We start from the raw sequence: 19,636 nt of genomic DNA, 5'->3' as shown, positions 1-19,636 counted from the left end.
CCGCTCGATCTCCAGCGCTTGTCCTGGTCAAACCAGTTTGTGCCCGAAGGCCACACAGCAACTAGACCATCAGGGTGGAGGGGAGCCTCGATTCTCCGGCATTACGCCATCGAAGAGGCTACCTCTCAGAAGCCCTCTGGCCTGGAGCCTATCGCAAAGGCTCCGCGGGGGTGTCACTTGAGGTGGCACCCCTCCAGGCTGCTGGTGTGCGATTCGCCCTCGCTGCTTCGTAAACCGGATTATTTTATTTATATCGCTGCTGCGTTGGGCTCAGTTCATTTTAAGCCTAAACTCTGAATCTTGCAAAAGGTATTGTTTGGAGATCATATTAATATTGTGTGTAACAAAATGCAGGTTATGGCAAATTTGTTTCCACGTACTTTCACACATTGCATATCCCAAAACAAATTAATTGGAGCTGATAATGAAAGTGAGTTTAAGAGTGAGCAGGTCAGCAACATTATGGTCACTTGCTAGTGATTAGACTTTGAAAATTGCCACAACTAAGTGTGGGTGGTAATTCTTCCTCTTGTTCTTCTTGACATTATTTTACTTTTAATATTATGCTTCCTATGTTCCACCTTTAAAAAATCTAAGAATTATTTTATTAAATACTAGGAATAAGGCCCGTTGTGGAAATAAATACAAGAAGTTCTAGAAAAAGGCTCTGGGTGGGTGCCCTGGCCTTGGGTACTCAGTGTCAATTTGCTGAGGTGACTTCAGCAGGGTATAATGACACAGAGTCCAGTGTTATCTCCAGGGGAACTGATCTCAACCATCTGGCGAGCCGTTGTAATTCTGAGTGATCTCCAGCCCTCCCCTGGAGATTGGCAAAAATGGTTCCCCATGAGGAAATGACTGGTTTGGAGCGTGGAGTCTATGGCATTGTACCTGTCTGAGGACCCACTCCTACTCAAACCCCACCCTCTCCAGTCTCCATCCCTCAAATCTCCAGGAATTTCCCAACCTGGAGGTGGCAACCCTATCTCCTTCCCAGCCAACCATCAGCATACCATTATCTGCCCCTCTGACTTCAGCTTTCCATCTCTGCCCCCCCACCTGCAGCCTCTACTTAGGAAAAGTACAGTATTTCTCTGCAGTGGGGACCCAAGCAGGAGGAAGCAACCTCAGCAGGGTATAATGACACAGAATGCACCCTGCAAAGCAGCCATGCTGCCATCTGGAGAGCAGTTTTAATTTTGAGTGATCTCCAGCCCTCCAGAAATGGTTCTCCAGGAGGAAAAGTACAGTCTTTCTCCACAGTGGAGACCAAAGCAGCTTACATCATTCTCCTCTCCCCCTTTTGATCTCCACAACAACCCCGTGAGGTAGGTTAGGCTGAAAGTCTGTGACTGGTCTGAAATCACCCACTCAGCTTCCACAGCAAGAACCTGGGTCTGGCAGACCCTGCTCTGAAGTGCTAGCTGCCAGGCCTTAGGTAGCCAACCTCCAGGTGGAACCTGAAGATCATCGGGTATCACAACTGAACTCCAGAAAACACCTCTCTCTCCCTGGAGAAAATAATTGCTTTGGGGAACTCTATGGCATTCTACTCAGCTGAGGCCTCTCCCCTCCCCAAACTTTGGCTTCCATAGACTCCACCTCAAATATCTAGGAATTTCCCGATCTGGAGCTGGCAACCCTAATCAGGATTGGCCCCAATGAGTTCCCCACAAAGGCCAAAGGAGGCCTGGAAAGGGCCTTCTGCCTTTGCCTTTTTATTGACAGAACCAAGCTTGGTTGCCTAGTAGCAGCCACTGAGGGAAACGTTAGTCCCACAGCAGGAGGAGAAGAGAATGGTTTGACAGCTGCTGGACCACCTCAGTAGCCAGCCTGCAGCAGAGGAGCCAAGCAGAAGTAGAGGGAAATTAAGGGTTAAGATGCTGAACTGCAGACCGGAAGGTCGGTAGTTCAGCAGTTCGAGACCCAAGTCCTGCATGATGGAGTGAGCTCCCGTCTGTGGTCCCAGCTCCTGCCAACCTAGCAGTTCAAAAGCAAAAAATTGCAAGTAGATAAATAGGTACCACATTGGTGGGAAGGTAACAGCATTCCGTGCACCTTGGCGTTTAGTCATGCCGGCCACATGACCTTGGAAATGTCTTTGGACAGAGCTAGCTCTTCGGCTTGGAAACGGAGATGAGCACCGCAACCCAAGAGTCGGATGTGATTAGCTTTCGAGCAAGGGAAACCTAAGGTAGAGAAAAGTGGGGTATAAAACCAACCCTTCTAAAACCAACTCTTCTTTTCCCCAGCTAAATGGACACTCCCCCTGCAGCCCCACCACACAGGTTCCCCTTTTCTTAGAAGAAAATGAGGTTTAGATTTTCTTCAGAGCAAAGGGAGAAGAAAACTGGAGCCAGAGAAAACATGCCCCCATTGGGCATGATCTCATCTGGAAATTTCCTTTACAGTGGGGGCTTCCTGATGTTACTATAGTGAAAAATCCTCATGTGAAAGCAGACAGAGAGCAGAAACCGTAGGCAGTGTGAGTAAGACACTGCAAAAGCTTAAACCATATAAAAATCTCAAGTGGTTTCCCCCCCCCCTTCCCATTTTTAGCACCCCCAGCACTCTGCTTTTTTTCAGGCAAGCTTTGAGATCATAGTAAAACCTCATAAACGTTGTACAAAACCATGTGTTTATAAACCTTAAAGCAACCTTTGTGATGAGTTGTTCATGCATAAAGTTGACAAATAGAGTATTGCCAAAAAATGGGGCTCAAATGTGATGATCACAGATCCTCAGAACGTGAATTAAAAACATGTTGCACTTGCAGGAAATAGGACGGAATCAATCACATGTACTTAGAAATTCTATATGCCTAATTCATAGAGTACACTGGGTAGGGCTGCCAACTCCCCCAGTAGGGCGGAAATACCCCGCCCCGGAGGCTCCGTTCCCCGACGCCGGGGAATCGGGGCCCGGGGGAAACCCCTCCCCGGCGTGCGCGTCACCGGAAGTGACGTCGCACGCTGGGGCGGGGCCACGCCATTTGAGGGGAAAACTCTTTGTTTTCCCCTCAAATGGCGTGGCCCCGCCCCAGTGTGCGACGTCACTTCCGGTGACGCTCCACAGCGCACGCGTGCTTTGCGCACGTGCGCGCGCGCCCCAGACAAGCTCCCGGAGAAGCAGGACGCTCCCCCGACGACAGGCTTTTTGGATTTGGCAACCCTAACACTGGGTGCTTGATTCATATCTACACTGCTTCAGCTATTCTCTCTCCTTTCCTTTGTACCATCTTACCCAGGGCCAGTTCCAGGCTTAGGTGGGCCCTGGGCGGGGAGTGCATGGGGCCCCCTCTCCCCCATCTGCTTGACGCTGTGTCCCCTCCCTGCTCACCTGCCTTTCTCCTTCCCTTCTGCCTACCCATGCATCCTTCCCTCATCCACTAGCTCATTTTCCAGCCCTCCTGGGGCTCGTGCACCCTTCCCTGACACTGCTGGGCAGTATGTGCTGCTAGGAACACTGCTGCTGTGGCTGTGGCTGCTGTTCACCTCCTGCATACTCTTCACCCAGTCGTACTGGGCAGCATGTACAGATGGGAGTGTGGGTGGTGGGAGGGCTCACTAGAAGCAGACAGGAGAAAGCGGAGATGAGCAGATGGGGGTTAGTGGCAGATAGGGTTGCCAGGTCCCCCCGGGGGGCGGGGAAACCCCTGCTCGAGAGGCCTGTTCCCCGCCGTCCCGGATCGGGCCACCGGGGGAACCCCACCCCCAAAGTCTACAATGTGCATGGCACGAAGACACCACCCAGAGGCACATTACCGGGAGAAAACTCCATGGTTTTCCCTCGAATGATTGTGGCCCCGCCCCCAACATGCCCGACACGATGACGTCACTTCTGGGTGGCATAATTGCAGCGCACGAGAGAGATGACTCCCGGCCAGGGACAAGACTCCCCCCACTATTAGGTAAGTTCGACTTGGCAACCCTAGTGGCAGGCCCCACTGGAAGACCTGGGCCCCGCCTCAGGGTATGTTGATACCAGCCCTGGTCTTACCTGTTAACACCAATCCATGGATCAGCATTCTTGGCTGCACCATCTGTGTGCCAAGATTGAAGAGCACTAGAGTGCACACAGAACACCCTTTCCCTAGAGGTTTGTCAAAGTCCAAACCAGAATTTTTTTCCAGAGGAGCTGTAACACTTGCCTGTTGGAGCGAGGATTTTGCAGCCAGGGCTTTAAGAACATGTTCTTGTAATTTTAATACACTTGGGTGTTTTGTTTTTATTGTGCATGTATTTCTATGACTCAGCCCCAGCCCTCTGTGAAGGAGCAGGCTAGAAACTGAACTGAATAAACAATAGCCCCAGATACGTCTCCAAGTAAGAGAGGGCAGAATATGCAGGATTAACGTATAGCAAAGAACTATTTTGAGGAAAGCATATAGTGACTCTGAATACAGTGGGATTTTTGACATTTTTATGATAAGTTCTTACATTTTTCCTTCTGTGCTCTAGCCTTGCTGTTGGTTGTGCATCTCATATGAGAAATAAAAGCATTGCTAGTGGTAGTGAAAGGCTATATACTGGTGATTCTGGCTACACGGTAAGCCCAGCATCACTGCCTCCCCCATGCAGTTCGAGAATAGGGGAACTGGGTTTGTCATATTGCTGGAGGCTAAAGGGCTGTGTTTCCATACTGAAAATTGCAAAGTAGCTTCTGTGTGGTTGTGGTTTTCCAGATCCATCCTAAAGTGCTGTGTGAAACAATGGGGACGACAAAGGAGTATCATTTACCATTGTTTTTATAGGCTGCCTTGAGCTTCTGTGCACGGTGGGAAGGGTAGAGTGGTAGTGAAAAATGTCAAGTCACAAATGACTTAAGGCAACTCTGTTGGGTTGTCACAGAGGTGAGCTGCCATTGCCTTACTCTGCATAGCAACCCTGGACTTCCATGGTGGTATTTTATCCATGTACTAACCAGGGCTGACTCTTTTTAGCTTCCAAGATGAGACAAGATTGTAGGCCCGGGTGGAGGTTCCCCCGATTTTTTGGGCTTCTGCCCACCGCTGGCCAGCAGGGGAAGCCCCACCCCCAAACAGGGATGTTGCACGGTGACACTCTGCTTTTTGGGCAAAACTCTATAGTTTTAGGCCAAAAAACCCCCATAGAGTTTTGCCCAAAATGCAGAGCGTTGCCATGCGACGTCCCCGACGTGATGACGTCACTGGCTGGTCAGTGCATTTGAAATGGACAGTTAGGGACAGGATGATGTAGAACTGTTTTTCTAAAATGAGATCTAACTTTTTGGTTTCAATTACAGTAATCCTGAGCATTTTAAAAAATTAAGATTTTTGGCCTTCCCCCAAGGGTCAAATAGCAGAGTTGTCTAAGAAATCCTCTTGTACCAAATTTCTCCCTGGGCTTGTGTTCTGAATTACCCCAAATACTGAGTGAAACTCATTGTGTTAGTTCTTCCAGAATTGTATTTCAATAATGGACATACAAACTAACCCTTTTTATGCAGCCAGTATAGGGTGGTGGTTACAGTGCTGGATAAGGATCTGGGAGACCCTGATTCAAATCCTCTCTTGGTCGTAGAAGCTTGCTTGTTGAATGAAACAAGTAAACAAATAGTGTCAAATCTAATTGAGCATAAAGAAGGATGATTTTGAAGGAATTTTTAAAATTTGTTGTTATGTTACTGTGTCTAAAAAGTCATTAAAGCCCTACCTCTGTGTACTAAAAAAAAACTGGATACATTTTCAGCTCTCAGGGAATTAATTTTGAAGGGTTTTGTTTTTATATTGTAGTACTGTTCAGTTGTACTTATGAAGAGAAGCACTTTTTTTTTTCCTTTTGGGAAAACCATCTATTTAACATTATAAAATACTAGGAATAAGGCTCGTTGTGGAAATACATACAACGAGCTCTAGAAAGAGGCTCTGGGTTGGTGCCCTGGCCTTTGGAACTCAGCGTCAATTTGCTGTGGTGATCTCTGCCGGGTATAATGACACAGAGCTTACCGTTTTCTTCAGGGGAACTGATCTCTGCCATCTGAAGAGCAGTTGTAATTCTGAGTGATCTCTAGCCCTCCCCTGGAGATTGGCAACAATGGTTCCCCAAGAGGAAATGGCTGGTTTGGACGGTGGAGACTATGGCATTGTACCTGTCTGAGGTCCCACCCCTCCTCAAACCCCACCCTCTCCAGGCTCCACCTCTCAAATATCCCCATGGTAAATGGATAATTCCTAAAGATTTTCCAAAACTCTACTCTGTCCACATTCATTTTCTACATTCACAAAGTCCATTGTCAGAACGCAACACATCCCCAGCACTTTGAATTAGCACCAGAGCTTTAAGAGCTCTCTTGCTGTCACCTGAAAATTGGCAACAGCTTGTTTGGAGGGTGGGGTCTATGTCATTGTATCTGTCTGAGGTCCTCCTCAGACCCCACCCTCAGCAGGCTTCATCCCTAAAATATCCTGGAAGTTTCCAACCTGGAGCTGGCAACCTATGTCCTTTCCAGGAAATCCTCAGTCTACCTTTATCTGCCTGTCTGTCTTTAGGTTTACATCCCCCCCCCCCAATCCTCTGCCTAGGGAAAGGGCAGTCTTTCCCTCCAGTGGGAACCAAAGCAGCTGACATCATTCTCCTCTCCCCTGTATGATCCGCACAACAGCCCTGTAAGGTATGTTAAGGTAGAAAGTCTGTGAATGGTCCATAATCCCGCAGGCAGCTTTTATAACATGAACCTGGGACCTGCAAACCATCCTCTGAATCACTCTCAGGTACATATCTGTAGCAGTAATGGGCTGACTGCTGGCCCCTTTTCCTATCATTTTTTGCCTTGTGGTATTCTGCTTGTGGTGTGATCTGTCTTTTTTGTGGTGTGGCATGGTTGTGTTATTGGGTTTGTTTCTTTTGAAGGGGAAGTGATGTGTTGTGGTTGAGGACATATTTTACCTCAGAATACACCAGGTCGCATATGCAAATTGGGGGGGGGGAGTTTGAGGTGCGGAATGAAGTCCAATCAGCTTTCATATGCAAATGACCTTGAAACACTGGCCCAATCAGAGAAGAGTGGCCTAGGCTGCAGTGGGTGGGAGAGAACTCAGGCAACGCAGCCAGTGGATAGAGACACCTTGTGATTGACATATCACAGAGCGAACTGATTTTAGCGGGCATAGAATGTTGCCATGCGAAAATGCTTTTATATATAAGCACAGGATTAAAGGAATAAATTTTTACCCGCTATCAGCTTCCCCAAATTTTCCTTTTTTTTTCATTACAACCCAAATTGTAATGGAATCACAAAATAACAGAGCACAGTTTACGGAATATATCCATCCTTGTTTTTAAAAAGACTTGGGCCAATACTTTTGTTAAAAACAAGAAACCAAGCAGGGACCTGTTATTCAGCTGTGTATCTTGTCTTGCAGTCTAAAGCCACAGTGTTAATTATATAAGCAGCTGCCTTCCCTGAGGCAGTTCGTTGAGAGAGGATGCTATTTAAGAATGATAGTAATTGCAGGTTGCTTTTGAGCCCTTGGGTGCTTGTTTAAACAAACTCAGTCTGAGTGATAACAGCTTACCACTTAAGTCTTGGTTTTAAGTGAAAACCTCCAATGACATTCAGATGTTGGAACACTTTCACTAGCGTTGCTTTATGTTCTGCTGCCCAGAGGTTACAGCTGCTTGGGGACTCCTGCCTAAGCCACTGGAAGCCCAAATTTCAAATGAAAATAGCTGTACCTGGAATTCTAAATCACTCATGTGCATGAGTGAGTCGGGTATCTAACGTCTTAGAGAGCCGAGCTGTTTTTGGCTTCAGCTAAACTGGAGAGAGCAACAAAATAGCATTCCCCTATGCAGGTGAATTTGCATAACCAGAACAGGAAGTTTCATTGAAGGGGTAAACTGTGCTTTGTTGCTACTCAGCCGTAGAAGGCTCCAAAGTGAAAGAGGAATGTGTTCCTTAGAACTGTGCATGGGAGGCAGTAACAATTCAATCATTTGTGGGCAGGGGTCATTTTGTAGAAAAAGAGGTGCAGGAGCTCATTAGCATAACTTATTTGCATATTCCACACCCCCTGACATCACCGGAAGTGTGTCAGAAGGCAACACCCACTGCTCAGGCTCCACTGGACTGTTTTGGATTGCTAGCTATTTTGGGGGGGGGAAGGAAAGTGCAGATCTGTCCTTGCAGAGGAGGGAGAGCTTGTACCTGAATAAAACTTGGTCTTAAAGGTGCCACTGGACTGTTTTGGACCTGTTGGCTCTGCAACTTACCTGGCTGCTTCTTGCTCTAACTGAGGGCTGCTGGGAGCTTGTTGCATGTGCCCGCCCCCTGGGCTCTTTACTGCCGGAGCTCCGCTCCTGTGCGCTCCTGCAGGAAATGACCCCTGTTTGTGGGAGAACAAAGTGAATGAACAGAACTGGAAGGGGAAAAAATAACCTGTCCTCTTCATAACTGTCAAGAATGCTGCCATGGGAGGGGGTTGTGTAGTTTTTACTGTGTGTCATCAGGAAGCTAGTGGTCATAATTGAATATTAAATGGCTCATAATAATAGGAGTGCCGCCTCAATGGTAGCCCAGAAGGCAAGAGAAGCGTATTATGAGCGGGTTGTTTAAAAGACACCATGTAATGGAATCTAAAATTTTAAATGGCATTAAATTTCCATCCAATAGATTCTAGCCGGCGGCCACAATAAAATTAAAGCAGATAGCACCCATTAAACAGACCTAAAACTGTGCAAATGACTTTTCTTTATGAATGAGCCTGGCAATACAGAGAGATAAATGTCAAATAGACACAATAGTCTCAACAAGTTTGTGTTGTGCTACAGTGAGAAAGTTCAATATTCATTGATAATTCCTAGAACCTAATGTCTTTCAGGCTTTTCCAGAGTCACGGCCTCGTGGACACAATGACGGAACCATATAATCATATTTGGTGTTTATATATTACAGTTCATTCCAAGTGCTCAGAGGGTTTTTATATCATTTCAGTAACCTGTAATGCGTTCCTGGATGGTAGGACCAGTATGTATCTGCTAGGCACCCCAAGTGAGGTCCAAACTGAACATAATATTGAGGCTCCATAATCTGATGTACCTATGTGTAATTTAGCCCTTAAAAGTAACCTACAGAATTAGTTCTGATTGGGGAAGCCATGTGGGGACAAATAGTTGAACCCTGCCTTCCCTAGCACTACAGTTCTGACATATTCAGGCTCCCTCATGGCTGCTTTTTGAGGCTAAATTTCATTTTGGGAGGGACATAATCATGAATTCTCAACATCATGTGTGGTTTGTCCCTGACAGAAAAGCGGCTTTGTTTCTGCCTGAGCTGAGGTATGGTTTGCTCAGTCTCTTACATTTCCTCAGATCTCAGCTGTGTATTTGACATGAGCAATTGGTATCCAGCCTGTCAGTGCTGAAGTACATGCTCTTGTGTTTTGTACAGGTGCAGAGGGCTTGTTTTTCCCAATTCTTGGCATGTAGCTTGGAATGGGGATTGTAGTGGGGCACACTTGTTTAAAAATCAAACTTTCGTTTCTTCTTTGTGGAGCCTGTAAGCAAAATAGAAAAGCAGAGAGATCTTTCTATGACACATGTGGTGGACCACACAGAAAGCTATTTCTGTGATGGTTGGAGGGGGAAGCATACGGCTTCTTTCATGGCTTAATCACTTCAGTGGCAATGACTCCTGTGGTCTCTCGCTTTTGCATAAATAACTTTTAGTGGCTTCACGTGCGTCTTTAACATGTCTTCGCCTGTGGTTTGCTGTATATATGAGGCAGAGCATACAGAAAATCATTCTTGGGTTGAACATAAGGCATTGTTAAATTATTTAAAGCTAGCTATCTCTGGCCTCAGTGCAATGTAATTACTACCATGGAGCTGCGGTGGCTCAAGTGGTTAAGACGCTGAACTGCAGGCTGTGGAAAGTCGGTAGTTCAGCAGTTCAAGACCCGAGTTGCCACGTGACGGAGTGAGCTCCCGTCTCTAGTTCCAGCTCCTGCCAACCTAGCAGTTAGAAAGCAAGAAATTGCACGTAGATAAATAGGGACCACTTCGGTGGGAAGGTAACAGCGATCCGTGCGCCTTGGTGTTTAGTCATGCCGGCCACATGACCACGGAAACGTCTTCGGACAGCGTCGGCTCTACGGCTTTGAAACGGAGATGAGCACCGCAACCCTAGAGTCAGATTCGACTGGCTTTCGAGCAACGGAACCTTTACCTTTACTCCACAAAACCAACCCCCAGTATTGGGGGTCCCTCTCCTGACTAGCATGCCTATCAGACATGAAGCCTCGCTGCCTGAAGGAAACTGTGCCCTTCCCCCCGGCACACAGCTGGAAGGGCTTCCTCCTTATGCACAGCAGGATTTGGATCCCCTCTACCGTGCCTGTTCCGAAGAATTTGATGTGTTTACTCAGCGTGTCCAAGTCTAGAATTCAACATCTTAATGGTGACGGACACTTGGCTGCCCAAAATCTTTTTGTGACCTGGGCTTAAAGAATGCTTCAACCTTTCGGTTTTAAACCATGAACTCCATTTAGCTTCTGCAGTAGGCCAGACTCCGTGATGGCTGATCTGCTTTTCTTTCCTGTGTTACAGATTGCCTATGCTGCAGTGGATTGTGCCAAAGAACAGAATCATGACCTGTGTAAGCAGGAAGGTGTGGATGGTTACCCAACCTTTAACTACTACAACTATGGGAGATTTATAGAAAAATATAATGGAGACAGAGCGGTAAGCACATGGTGGGGGTTTTGAAACCTTTATTGATACGATGTTGATATGAATAGTCTCATCCTCTTAAGAGAATTCAATGGGAAACAATAAGTTAGAAAGCAACATCAGTCATTTTGAGGACATCTGCTCCCATACCAAAGGGGCCTATAGGTTTAGCACCTGCTGGGGCCCTGACACATGTGCTGGTGGCCCCCGCTTGGAAAGACTGGGCGCTGTGTGCTCCTGCCCTGCGAGAGGTGAACTTCATGTATGAGCAGAGGTCATTTCGGGGGGGAACGCAGTTCCCCCGGGTGAGGTGCAGGGGGGCGGGGCACATGACGAAGCCCCACCCCCTGCTTCCGGCCGCCCAGCTTCCAGCCCTCATTCAGCCAGGAGGAGGCAGGAGAAGAGGGAGGGTAAGTTGCTTCCTCCCCACCTCTCCCCACCCCTGACTGCCTGGGGCCAGGGAGGGCCTTGGCAGGGCTTCCTCGCACTCCCACTGGCCTTGCAGGTCCACCGCCGGGCCCCTGATGTCAGGGGGTGTGGCATATGCTAATGAGTTATGCTAATGAGTTCCCCTAGCTCTTTTTCTACGAAATGACCCCTGTGTATGAGTATTAAGAACAGGAGTATTAAGAAGTTCACTCGGGAGACCTCGGGCCAGTTACTTGCCCTCGGCTTAACTTGCCTCATGGTGGTTGTTGCGAGGATAAAATGGGGACAAGAAAACCATGTGGGCAGCCTGGAGCTTTTTGGATAAATGGCCAATGTGTGTGAGAGAGAACCAGCACAGTATCTTACACACAGCATTATTATTCTTCATTGTGTTTAATTATATGCTTTTGATCATATTATTGTTTACTTTGGAGATATGCATCGGGGAGAAAGACCGGATGTAACTACTTTTAATAAAATACATACAAAGGGAGGGGGATACACAGGAATTGTGCTTCCACTTCATGCATGTGCTTGTGCGCATTTTGTCAAAAAGTCTTTAGATGGTGGAGCCTTTTAAAGGGTCGGAATAAACATAGCACTACTGAAAATGGGAACATTCTATGTCTGCCAGTTCTGTGTCTAGTCAGGTAGCATTAAAGCTGTTTCAGCGATCTCTCTGCATATTCACTCAGAATCCAGGGCCTCGGTTACTCTGTGCATATTTGAAATATGTTCAGATCAGCCAAGTCATGACAGATTGTTGGTTTCGTACTGTGCCCTCTGGGGATGAGGAAGCAGGAAGAGGCAAATGAATTGCTTGTAGTGCTCCAAAATTTGAGACTCTGGAACCAAAGAGCTTGTTCTCTGTTTAGTTGTGCTTCCTTCGCTTGCACTCTTGAAGGCCGAATCTGCATCTAGAATTTGCTCCGCTGTCTTACCAAACCCACACTGGAACAGAAAAAGACACGGCTCAAAACCACAAAACCCGCCCACCCAGCGGCCCGAAAGCAATTAAATCAAAGTGAGTAGGCAAATGGGTACCCACCCTTAGATGGGTGGGGGGCACCCTCCTCCCTAGCAAGGTCTGTGGTTGCAGCAGGTGAGAACATCGGCGGCGGCGGAGCCTAGACGGCGTGGAGTGATCCCTGGCGGCAGACAACAGCCGTGGAGACCAGGAAGTCGCACGGTGACGTGCATTGCAGGCGCGGTGGAGCCGAATAGGACGAGAGCCGAGGCCGCAGCAGGCACGGAGGCGTGCGCCGGAGACGGTCCCACCGATCAAGCAGCCGGCCCAGTGAGACGCCAGAACCGCCTGAAGAAAAAAGAAGCCAAGCCAGAAAGACACAGCGGGTGCCACCAAGGGTGCTGGTAGGAAATCCCCACCCCTATCATGTGGCCTTAGTTAGAATGAATACATTCTTAGAACACTTCCTGTAAACCGCCCAGAGACCCCTAGGGGTTAGGGCGGTATAATAAGTTGAATTAAATAAATAAATAAATTCAAATACCCCAGCTGCCAACGCCTTATTGACTGCAGAGTCACCCCCTCCGCGAATGGCCATAAAACAGCCATAAATCTATGCAGACGGCCACCATAAAACCAAGAGATCAAACGAAGTGAAAGCGGCATGCAGTCTGGATGCTGCCATAAAATTTGACAATCAATCAAGGTGAAAGTGGCATGCAGTGAAGACGGGAATTTCTGTTCCAGTGTGGGTTTGGTAAGACAGCGGAGCAAATGTGAGCTGCAGATTCGGCCGAAGTCTCCTTCCTGTTCAGATCCAAGAAGTTCAGACTTTGTAGAAATATTTTTCGGACGTAAATTCACCCTCCATTCGATATGCCTGGCTGAAAGCTCCCACCCCTGCAATTCAAGGGTGACAATTATTTAACTGTCTGGGGAGAACGATGCTTTACTGGGTGACTTAATGCAGCCTGTGAGTGTTCTCAGGAATTGTTTGATTGGAAGTTTATTGCTGCCACCATGCAAAATCCAGAAATACATAGAAAACAGTAGAGAAGACAGACTGTAAGATCCTGACAGTCTTCATGGAGACGTACGCCTGATTGCTCCCATGGACATTCTCCTGAATTTATTTCTTTGGACTAAATGTAAACACTGGTAAACCGAGCTTCAGCCATAACATTATTTTGGCTTTACAAAGGCATTTACAGAGCCCGGGGCTTATGGAAATAACAGATCACATTTGTTTCAGTGAGGAGGATACTCAAGTGTACATGGGCTCTTTGAAAACCTTGTTTTGAACTGAATTCTGGTTGACTATCCCAAGTATATTGCTTTTCCTTTGTTGATATCTGAATTAGGTCTCTGTCCCCCTCTCTCTTGTGTTCTTCCACTTGCTAACGGAAAGCTGTTTGGCTCCCCATTTCATTGAAATGGATATGTTCAGAGGGGAATTATCACGGCCTGGCAGTCACTGTGTACATTTTGTTTAATTCTTCCCTTAGTTTGGGATGGGGCCCATGCCTCAGTGGTAGAGCATCTGCTTTGTATGCTTAAGACCTCAGGTTCAATCCCTGACATCTCCACGTAAGGATTAGGTAGTAAGTAGCTGAGAGGCCCTTTTGCTAGTGACCCTGGAGAGCTCCTGCCATTTAAAGTAAGCAGTACAGACCTTGAGAGCCAGTTTGGTGTAGTGGTTAAGTGCGCGGACTCTAATCTGGGAGAGCCGGGTTTGATTCCCCACTCCTCCACTTGCACCTGCTGATGTGACCTTGGGTCAGTCACAAGCTCTGGCACAGCTGTCCTTGAAAAAGAGCAGTTTGTGTCAGAGTTCTCTCAGCCCCACCCACCTCACAGGGTGTGTCTGTTGTGGGGAGGGGAAGGGAAAGGAGTTTGTAAGCCACTCTGAGACTCCGAGTGAAGGGCGGGGTACAAATCCAATATCTTCTCTTCTTCTTCTTCTTCTTCTTGATGGAGCAATGGTCTGATTGAGCATAAGGAAGCTTCATCTGTTTAAAAAATGTCCAATTGTCATTACTGAGCTTGCCCTCCAACCTTTCCCTTCCTCCTAGGAAAGCAGCTACAGTTAACCTAGTTCACAGTTTAAAGAAAACAACTCTGGAAGCACATTTTCAGTGCAGCAGGAAACTGTATGTTTTTTATCCCATCCCCAAAGGGCAGGATTGTATTTATGACATTACAGATAAGCAGGGGTCATTTTGTAGAAAAAGAAGTGCAGGAGCTCATTAGCATAACTAATGAGCACAACTCGTTTGCACATGCCACACCCCCTGACATCACCAGAAGCGTGTCAGAAGGCAACACCCACCGCTCAGGCTCCACTGGACTGTTTTGGATTGCTAGCTATTGGGGGGGGGGGGAACGTGCAGATCTGTCCTCGCAGAGGAGGGAGAGCTTGTACCTGAATAAAACTTGGTCTTAAAGGTGCCACTGGACTGTTTTGGACCAGAGGGGGGAAGCTCTGCAACTTACCTGGCTTCTTCTTGCTCTGACTGGGGGCTGCTGGGAGCAGGGGGCGGGGCTTGTTGCATGTGCCCACCCCCTGGGCTCTTTACTGCTCTGCTCCTGTGCGCTCCTGCAGGAAATGACCCCTGCAGATAAGACACAACCATTTTACTAGATGTATAACATAGTAGGGTAGACATCTGATATGAAATTGAATAGATGATTCCCTGGGCAGAATCCATGCTTCTCCCTCTTACTCCAGTGGCTACTGGAGTTATACGGTCCGGCTGGGGCCCTACAAGCCACCTTAGCCCATGCCTAGGGGGGGACTTTTCTGTTTTTCAATAATAGTCCCCTCCCTATACTATATAGGTTTTTTGGTTTCAAAAGTAGAGTGCCATGTGGTATGGCAGTGAGGTTGGCTCTTTTTGTAGCAGGAACTCCTTTGCATATTAGGTGACACACCCCTAATATAGCCAATCCCTCAAGAGCTTACAGTAGCCCCTGTTAGAAGAGCTCTGTAAGCTCTTGGAGGATTGACTACATTAGGGGTGTGTCGCCTAATATGCAATGGAGTTCCTGCTACAAAAAGAGCCCTGGTTGAAGAAAGTCTCCTCCAGTGAATAGAGCTGGTTACTTGGATCTTTGGCTGCCTGCCTGCCATCCTGCAGTTAGAATGGACAAAAAAAGCTGGATGCCATGCAGTATCACTGTGAAGGAAAACAGAGCCTGCTGAACACATCTTGCAAACACAGCACTTTAGGAAGCTCATTTAATTGCAGGTGAATCCTTGTTGGCAGTTGTAGAATGCAGCTGCTTGGGTATTAGAGATCTGTGAGAGTGAAGAAACATCACCAAAAGCTTCACTGGGCTGGATAATACATTTCGGATAACACTTGTAAGAGCAGGTACATTGCTAATCAAAAGCTAGTTCTTTGGGATGTTTTCTGGAATCTCAAATTTCACAACTGGCGATGCGTAACATTCTGAATTAAAATTGACAGATGCAGCAGCCAAAATAATGGTGGCTCCGTTCCCACTACATCGTGTGTCCAAATAGGTCTGATGGGTTGTCAGGCCTAATCTAAAACTCCCAGAAATTAATGGGAAAGCTCCCAGACTTCTGCAGTGCTCCAGCTCCAACTGTCTGGGGGCGTGGCCTCATGACTTTGATCACTTGACAAGAGATGGTGGGCTTTGCTGATTATGGGTGCAGTTCTTTGCTGCAGCCGTGCCTGATTCAGACTGTTGTATATGCTGGAGCTCCGATAACACTTCGTTTGAATGATCCGTTCATCTCGAAAAGGGCTGCATACAGTGGCAGGAATGACCTCTACCATCTTGGATCCAGCAGAATACTTAGGAGGGAGTGTGTATGTGTGAGGGGACTGAATCCAGGGACGAGGCCAGGCCTTGACATAGTAGGGTTGCCAGGTCTGGGTTGGAAAACACCTGGAGACTTTGGAGGTGGAGCCGGGAGAGGGCGGGGTTTGGGGAGGGGAGGGGCCTCGGCGTGGTACAATGCCATAGAGCCCACCCTTCAAAGCAGCCGTTTTCTCCAGGGGAGCTGATCTCTGTCAACTGGAGATCAGTTGTGAAAGCGGGAGATCCCCAGGTTCCGCCTGGAGGCTGGCAACCCTATGACCTAGGGAGTCGTGCTGCGCACCACTGGGAAAGGGGGATGGCCCAGTGTGCAGCAAAGGGAACAAGGGGTGTTGGAATGCTGAGAGAGCCAAAACTTTGAAGGCACGTTGGATCCCGAAGCCCCCAGTTTGGCTCTGAACTGGAAGCTTGAGGAGGGAGTTGGAACCAAAGGGTGTGACAGCAGGCGAGGACCGAGAGGAGTCAGAGGGTGAGACTGAGTAAAGCAAGGAAGTGAGGTAACACCTGCAGCTGGCAGCCTTTGTCCTGCTGGCAGGGATAAAGGGAAGTAGAAATAAAGTACTCGGCTCCCACTCTGGCCCTCCCTTCACCCAGAGCAACCGCAGCACCCCAAAGTTTGAGCTCTTACCACCTAAGATAAAAGGGTCTTCGTTCCCGGATCCTTTTATTCCCACTTCACTGTTTCTAAGTGTATTGTCTGAAGCCGAGTCATGTATCCCTCCTCAATATATAACCAATGTTTTTCTTTTTCTGCCGTGTTCTAGGAATCCGGATTTTCCAATTTCATGCGAACGCTCAGAGAAAGAGACCATGAAAGGACAGGCAAGAGGAAAGATGAGCTGTAATTCCTGCCTCAAAAGATAATTTCCCACTGCACTGTGAATGGTCTCAGGGCCACTGGTACAATGCCTGAGATTTCACATCTTTTAAAAACAAGACTTTTTTGTATACAGCCATTGCCATTTTCTACGACTTTGGAATAAAGTGAAATCATTTGATTTTTAAAAGGAAAATAAATGACATCATTGCCGCCATATCCTGTCATGGGAAACAAAACAAAACAAAAAAAGAGCATTTCCTCTCCATTTTATGCACCTGTGCCCGTTGATTCTCCTATGCAATCTTTTTGGTAATCTGTAGGTTTGATAGTGATTTCTGTTGACAAGGTAATTTCTGCATTATGAACTTTTGAAGAGTATTATCTGTGAAAATGGTTTTGGAGAGGAAAAAAGGTAGGGGCCTTTCATAGTAAAATGCAAAAGGACACCATCCACCAGGGGCAAGTTCTACTTAAATTAATGTACCATTGTGAAAGAGCGTCATGGCCCCCGTGGACTCTACCCAGATGTGCCCGTGAGGTGTACTTTTGATCGGTGTAGTCCACACGCATAGGCAGGTGACAGTCAGCACATGGCCCTCCCTCCCTTAGCTTGACTCTGTGTGACTGAGAGACATCTGCAGAGATAGAGAAGCAAGGGCAGTCTGTCACACGGGTGCAGTAGGAATTTGCCCCCCCCCAAAAAAACCCCACAGCATGTGTTCTCAGTAGTACCTGTCAAGATCACACTGGGAACATGAATAATTGCAAACAATGCTCCCTCTAAGCTGTGGAGTCTTGTGAGAAAAAATTCTCCTTTGTGAGTTACTGGCATTAAAGTTGTGAGCAAGCAATTTGGCTGCTGCGTGAATTAGTTTGCTCTGGAGCCATCCTTCCTGAGCTAAGGCAAAAATGTGTGAGCTGGAGGCTAAAAAACTGTGAGCTAGCTCACACTAACTCAGCTTAGAGGGAACACTGATTGCAACAGTTTTGCAAAAAAGTTGCACCTTTTTTTTAATATCTGGAGCGATTTGGGAACTTTTAAGGTGCTCAGGGATAATAGGGAAATAGTTAATGAAGAAGCATTGGCCATTTCAGATCTTAATTGACTGTAGTGGTGTCTTTTAAAAAAAAAAAAAATCTGCCGTACCTGAACTGTTTACATGTCTTTATAGAATGTATGGGTTATTTCGAGCAAATGCCTTTTTAAGGCCTGCACATATCAAGCACCGAATGAATCTCAGTGTATGTGTTTGCGTTCATGTTGTCAAACGCTCCTGTAAACATCGGGGTAGGGTAGTGCAGGTGTAACGTTCTGTTTTTTAATTTATGATCAGACCATATGAAAAAAAAATGTGTATTTGCTAAGCACGCTGTTTGATTGTATGTTTGACAGAGGCATCAATATTTTTGATATAAAGAAAACATCACACAACAGTAGTTGTTTACGTTCCAAAGGCTTGTCCCTGCGTGTTAAATACAAAGAAGATATACATTTTTTTTAGAGTTCTATAGAAGCAGGTTGTGCTTTTAAAACTAATTGTTTAGCCAAGTCAACTGTGGAAGAAAATACAGCATTACTAGGACTAACTTTTACAAGTGTGTAACAGTGTGCTGATTCTGTGAGGTGAGAGTGATTTGGACATTGTACTTTCACAGGGTTTATTATATTTTTTTCGTGATTTTTTCCAATTTGATTAAAAAGAATAAAATGTTTAAACGGCAGTTTAATCACTGTTATTGTCGTTCTTCAACCACTTCTACAACTGAATATCTGAAGCTGTGCTGGAAGCAAGAAAATCCTGCCATTGCAATCAGCCAATGGTGTCATTCCAGACAGCTCCAGCATCTTTATTATCTGCCTTTCCAAGGTCCTTGGGGGAAGGAATTTGGTCTCCTTGCCTTTTGCCATGTTACTGCTATCCTGCCTGTTTCTCCATGGGAAAGGAGGATGTTAAGTTTTTTTCTGACTCCTTGGCTCCATCTGGTGGAGGATGCCAAGAAATCATTCAACTTTTTAAAAAAATAGCCCTACCGTAGATTCCTCTGGGGGCTTCCTCTTGTGCCGACATTCACGCTTTGAAGGACAGAAGTTGGTAGAGCACATTGGGTAGCTAAAGTTTGGTGCTTCACCCAGTACTCGTAGGTGTAGAAGCTCCTCTACAAGCAGAGGGCTTATGGGACACTGGAAGAAGCCACTAGAGATGGTGTTCAGCTGGTGGTTCAGCTGCAGAACATCAAACCTCTTCTCAAAGAGACATCTTTACCACACAACAAGCTTCATCTTGCTTCCTACGACTCTGGGCAGGCAGAGTGTTTTGGCTTCTTTAGTTCCTTTCTGTACATTCACAGAACTGCGCATAATACTCCAGGTGCGGCCTGGCCAATGCAGTGTACAGCGGGACTATGACATCTTATGATTTGGATGTTATGCCTCTGTTGATACACCCCAAGATCGCATTAGCCTTTTTTTGTCACTGCATCACACTGGCTGCTCATATTTAACTTACTGTCCACCCATACCCCAATCTCTTGCTCACGTACACTGCTACCCAGAAACATACCCCCCATCCAGTATGTGTGTTCCTCATTTTTGTTACCCAGATGTATAATTTGGGACTTATCCTTGTTAAATTGCATCTTGTTCACATCCGCCCACTTTTTCAGCATGTTCAGAATCTCATTGAATTCTATATCTTCTGGTGTATTCGCTGCTTCTCCCAATTTGGTGTTATCTGCAAATTTACTGAATAGCCCCTCCACATCCTCATCCTGATCATTTATAAAAATATTGAAAAGTACTGGGCCCAGAACTGAGCCCTGTGGCACCCCGCTGGACACCTCCCTCCATTCAGAGGAAATGCCACTGACTACTACCCTCTG

At 46.8% G+C, this 19,636-nt stretch overlaps 1 protein-coding gene across 1 annotated transcript in view; it reads left to right on the top strand.

Moving 5' to 3' along the window:
- PDIA5 (protein disulfide isomerase family A member 5) overlaps positions 1-17,576 on the top strand; it is a 234,989-nt gene extending 217,413 nt beyond the window's left edge. The window contains exons 16-17 of the mRNA XM_015413730.1: positions 10,569-10,703; positions 16,701-17,576. Of these exons, the coding sequence (XP_015269216.1) occupies positions 10,569-10,703; positions 16,701-16,781 (216 nt within the window). The 3' untranslated portion in view covers positions 16,782-17,576. The remainder of the gene's footprint in view (positions 1-10,568; positions 10,704-16,700) is intronic.
- The last annotated feature ends 2,060 nt before the right edge of the window (positions 17,577-19,636 follow it).

This window comes from Gekko japonicus, unplaced genomic scaffold (genome assembly GCF_001447785.1).
Source record: "Gekko japonicus isolate JY-2015 unplaced genomic scaffold, Gekko_japonicus_V1.1 scaffold659, whole genome shotgun sequence".
Taxonomy (NCBI): Eukaryota; Metazoa; Chordata; class Lepidosauria; order Squamata; family Gekkonidae; genus Gekko; species Gekko japonicus.
The sequence above is the reverse complement of the archived record's forward strand: the minus strand, read 5'-3'. Positions and strand labels throughout refer to the sequence as shown.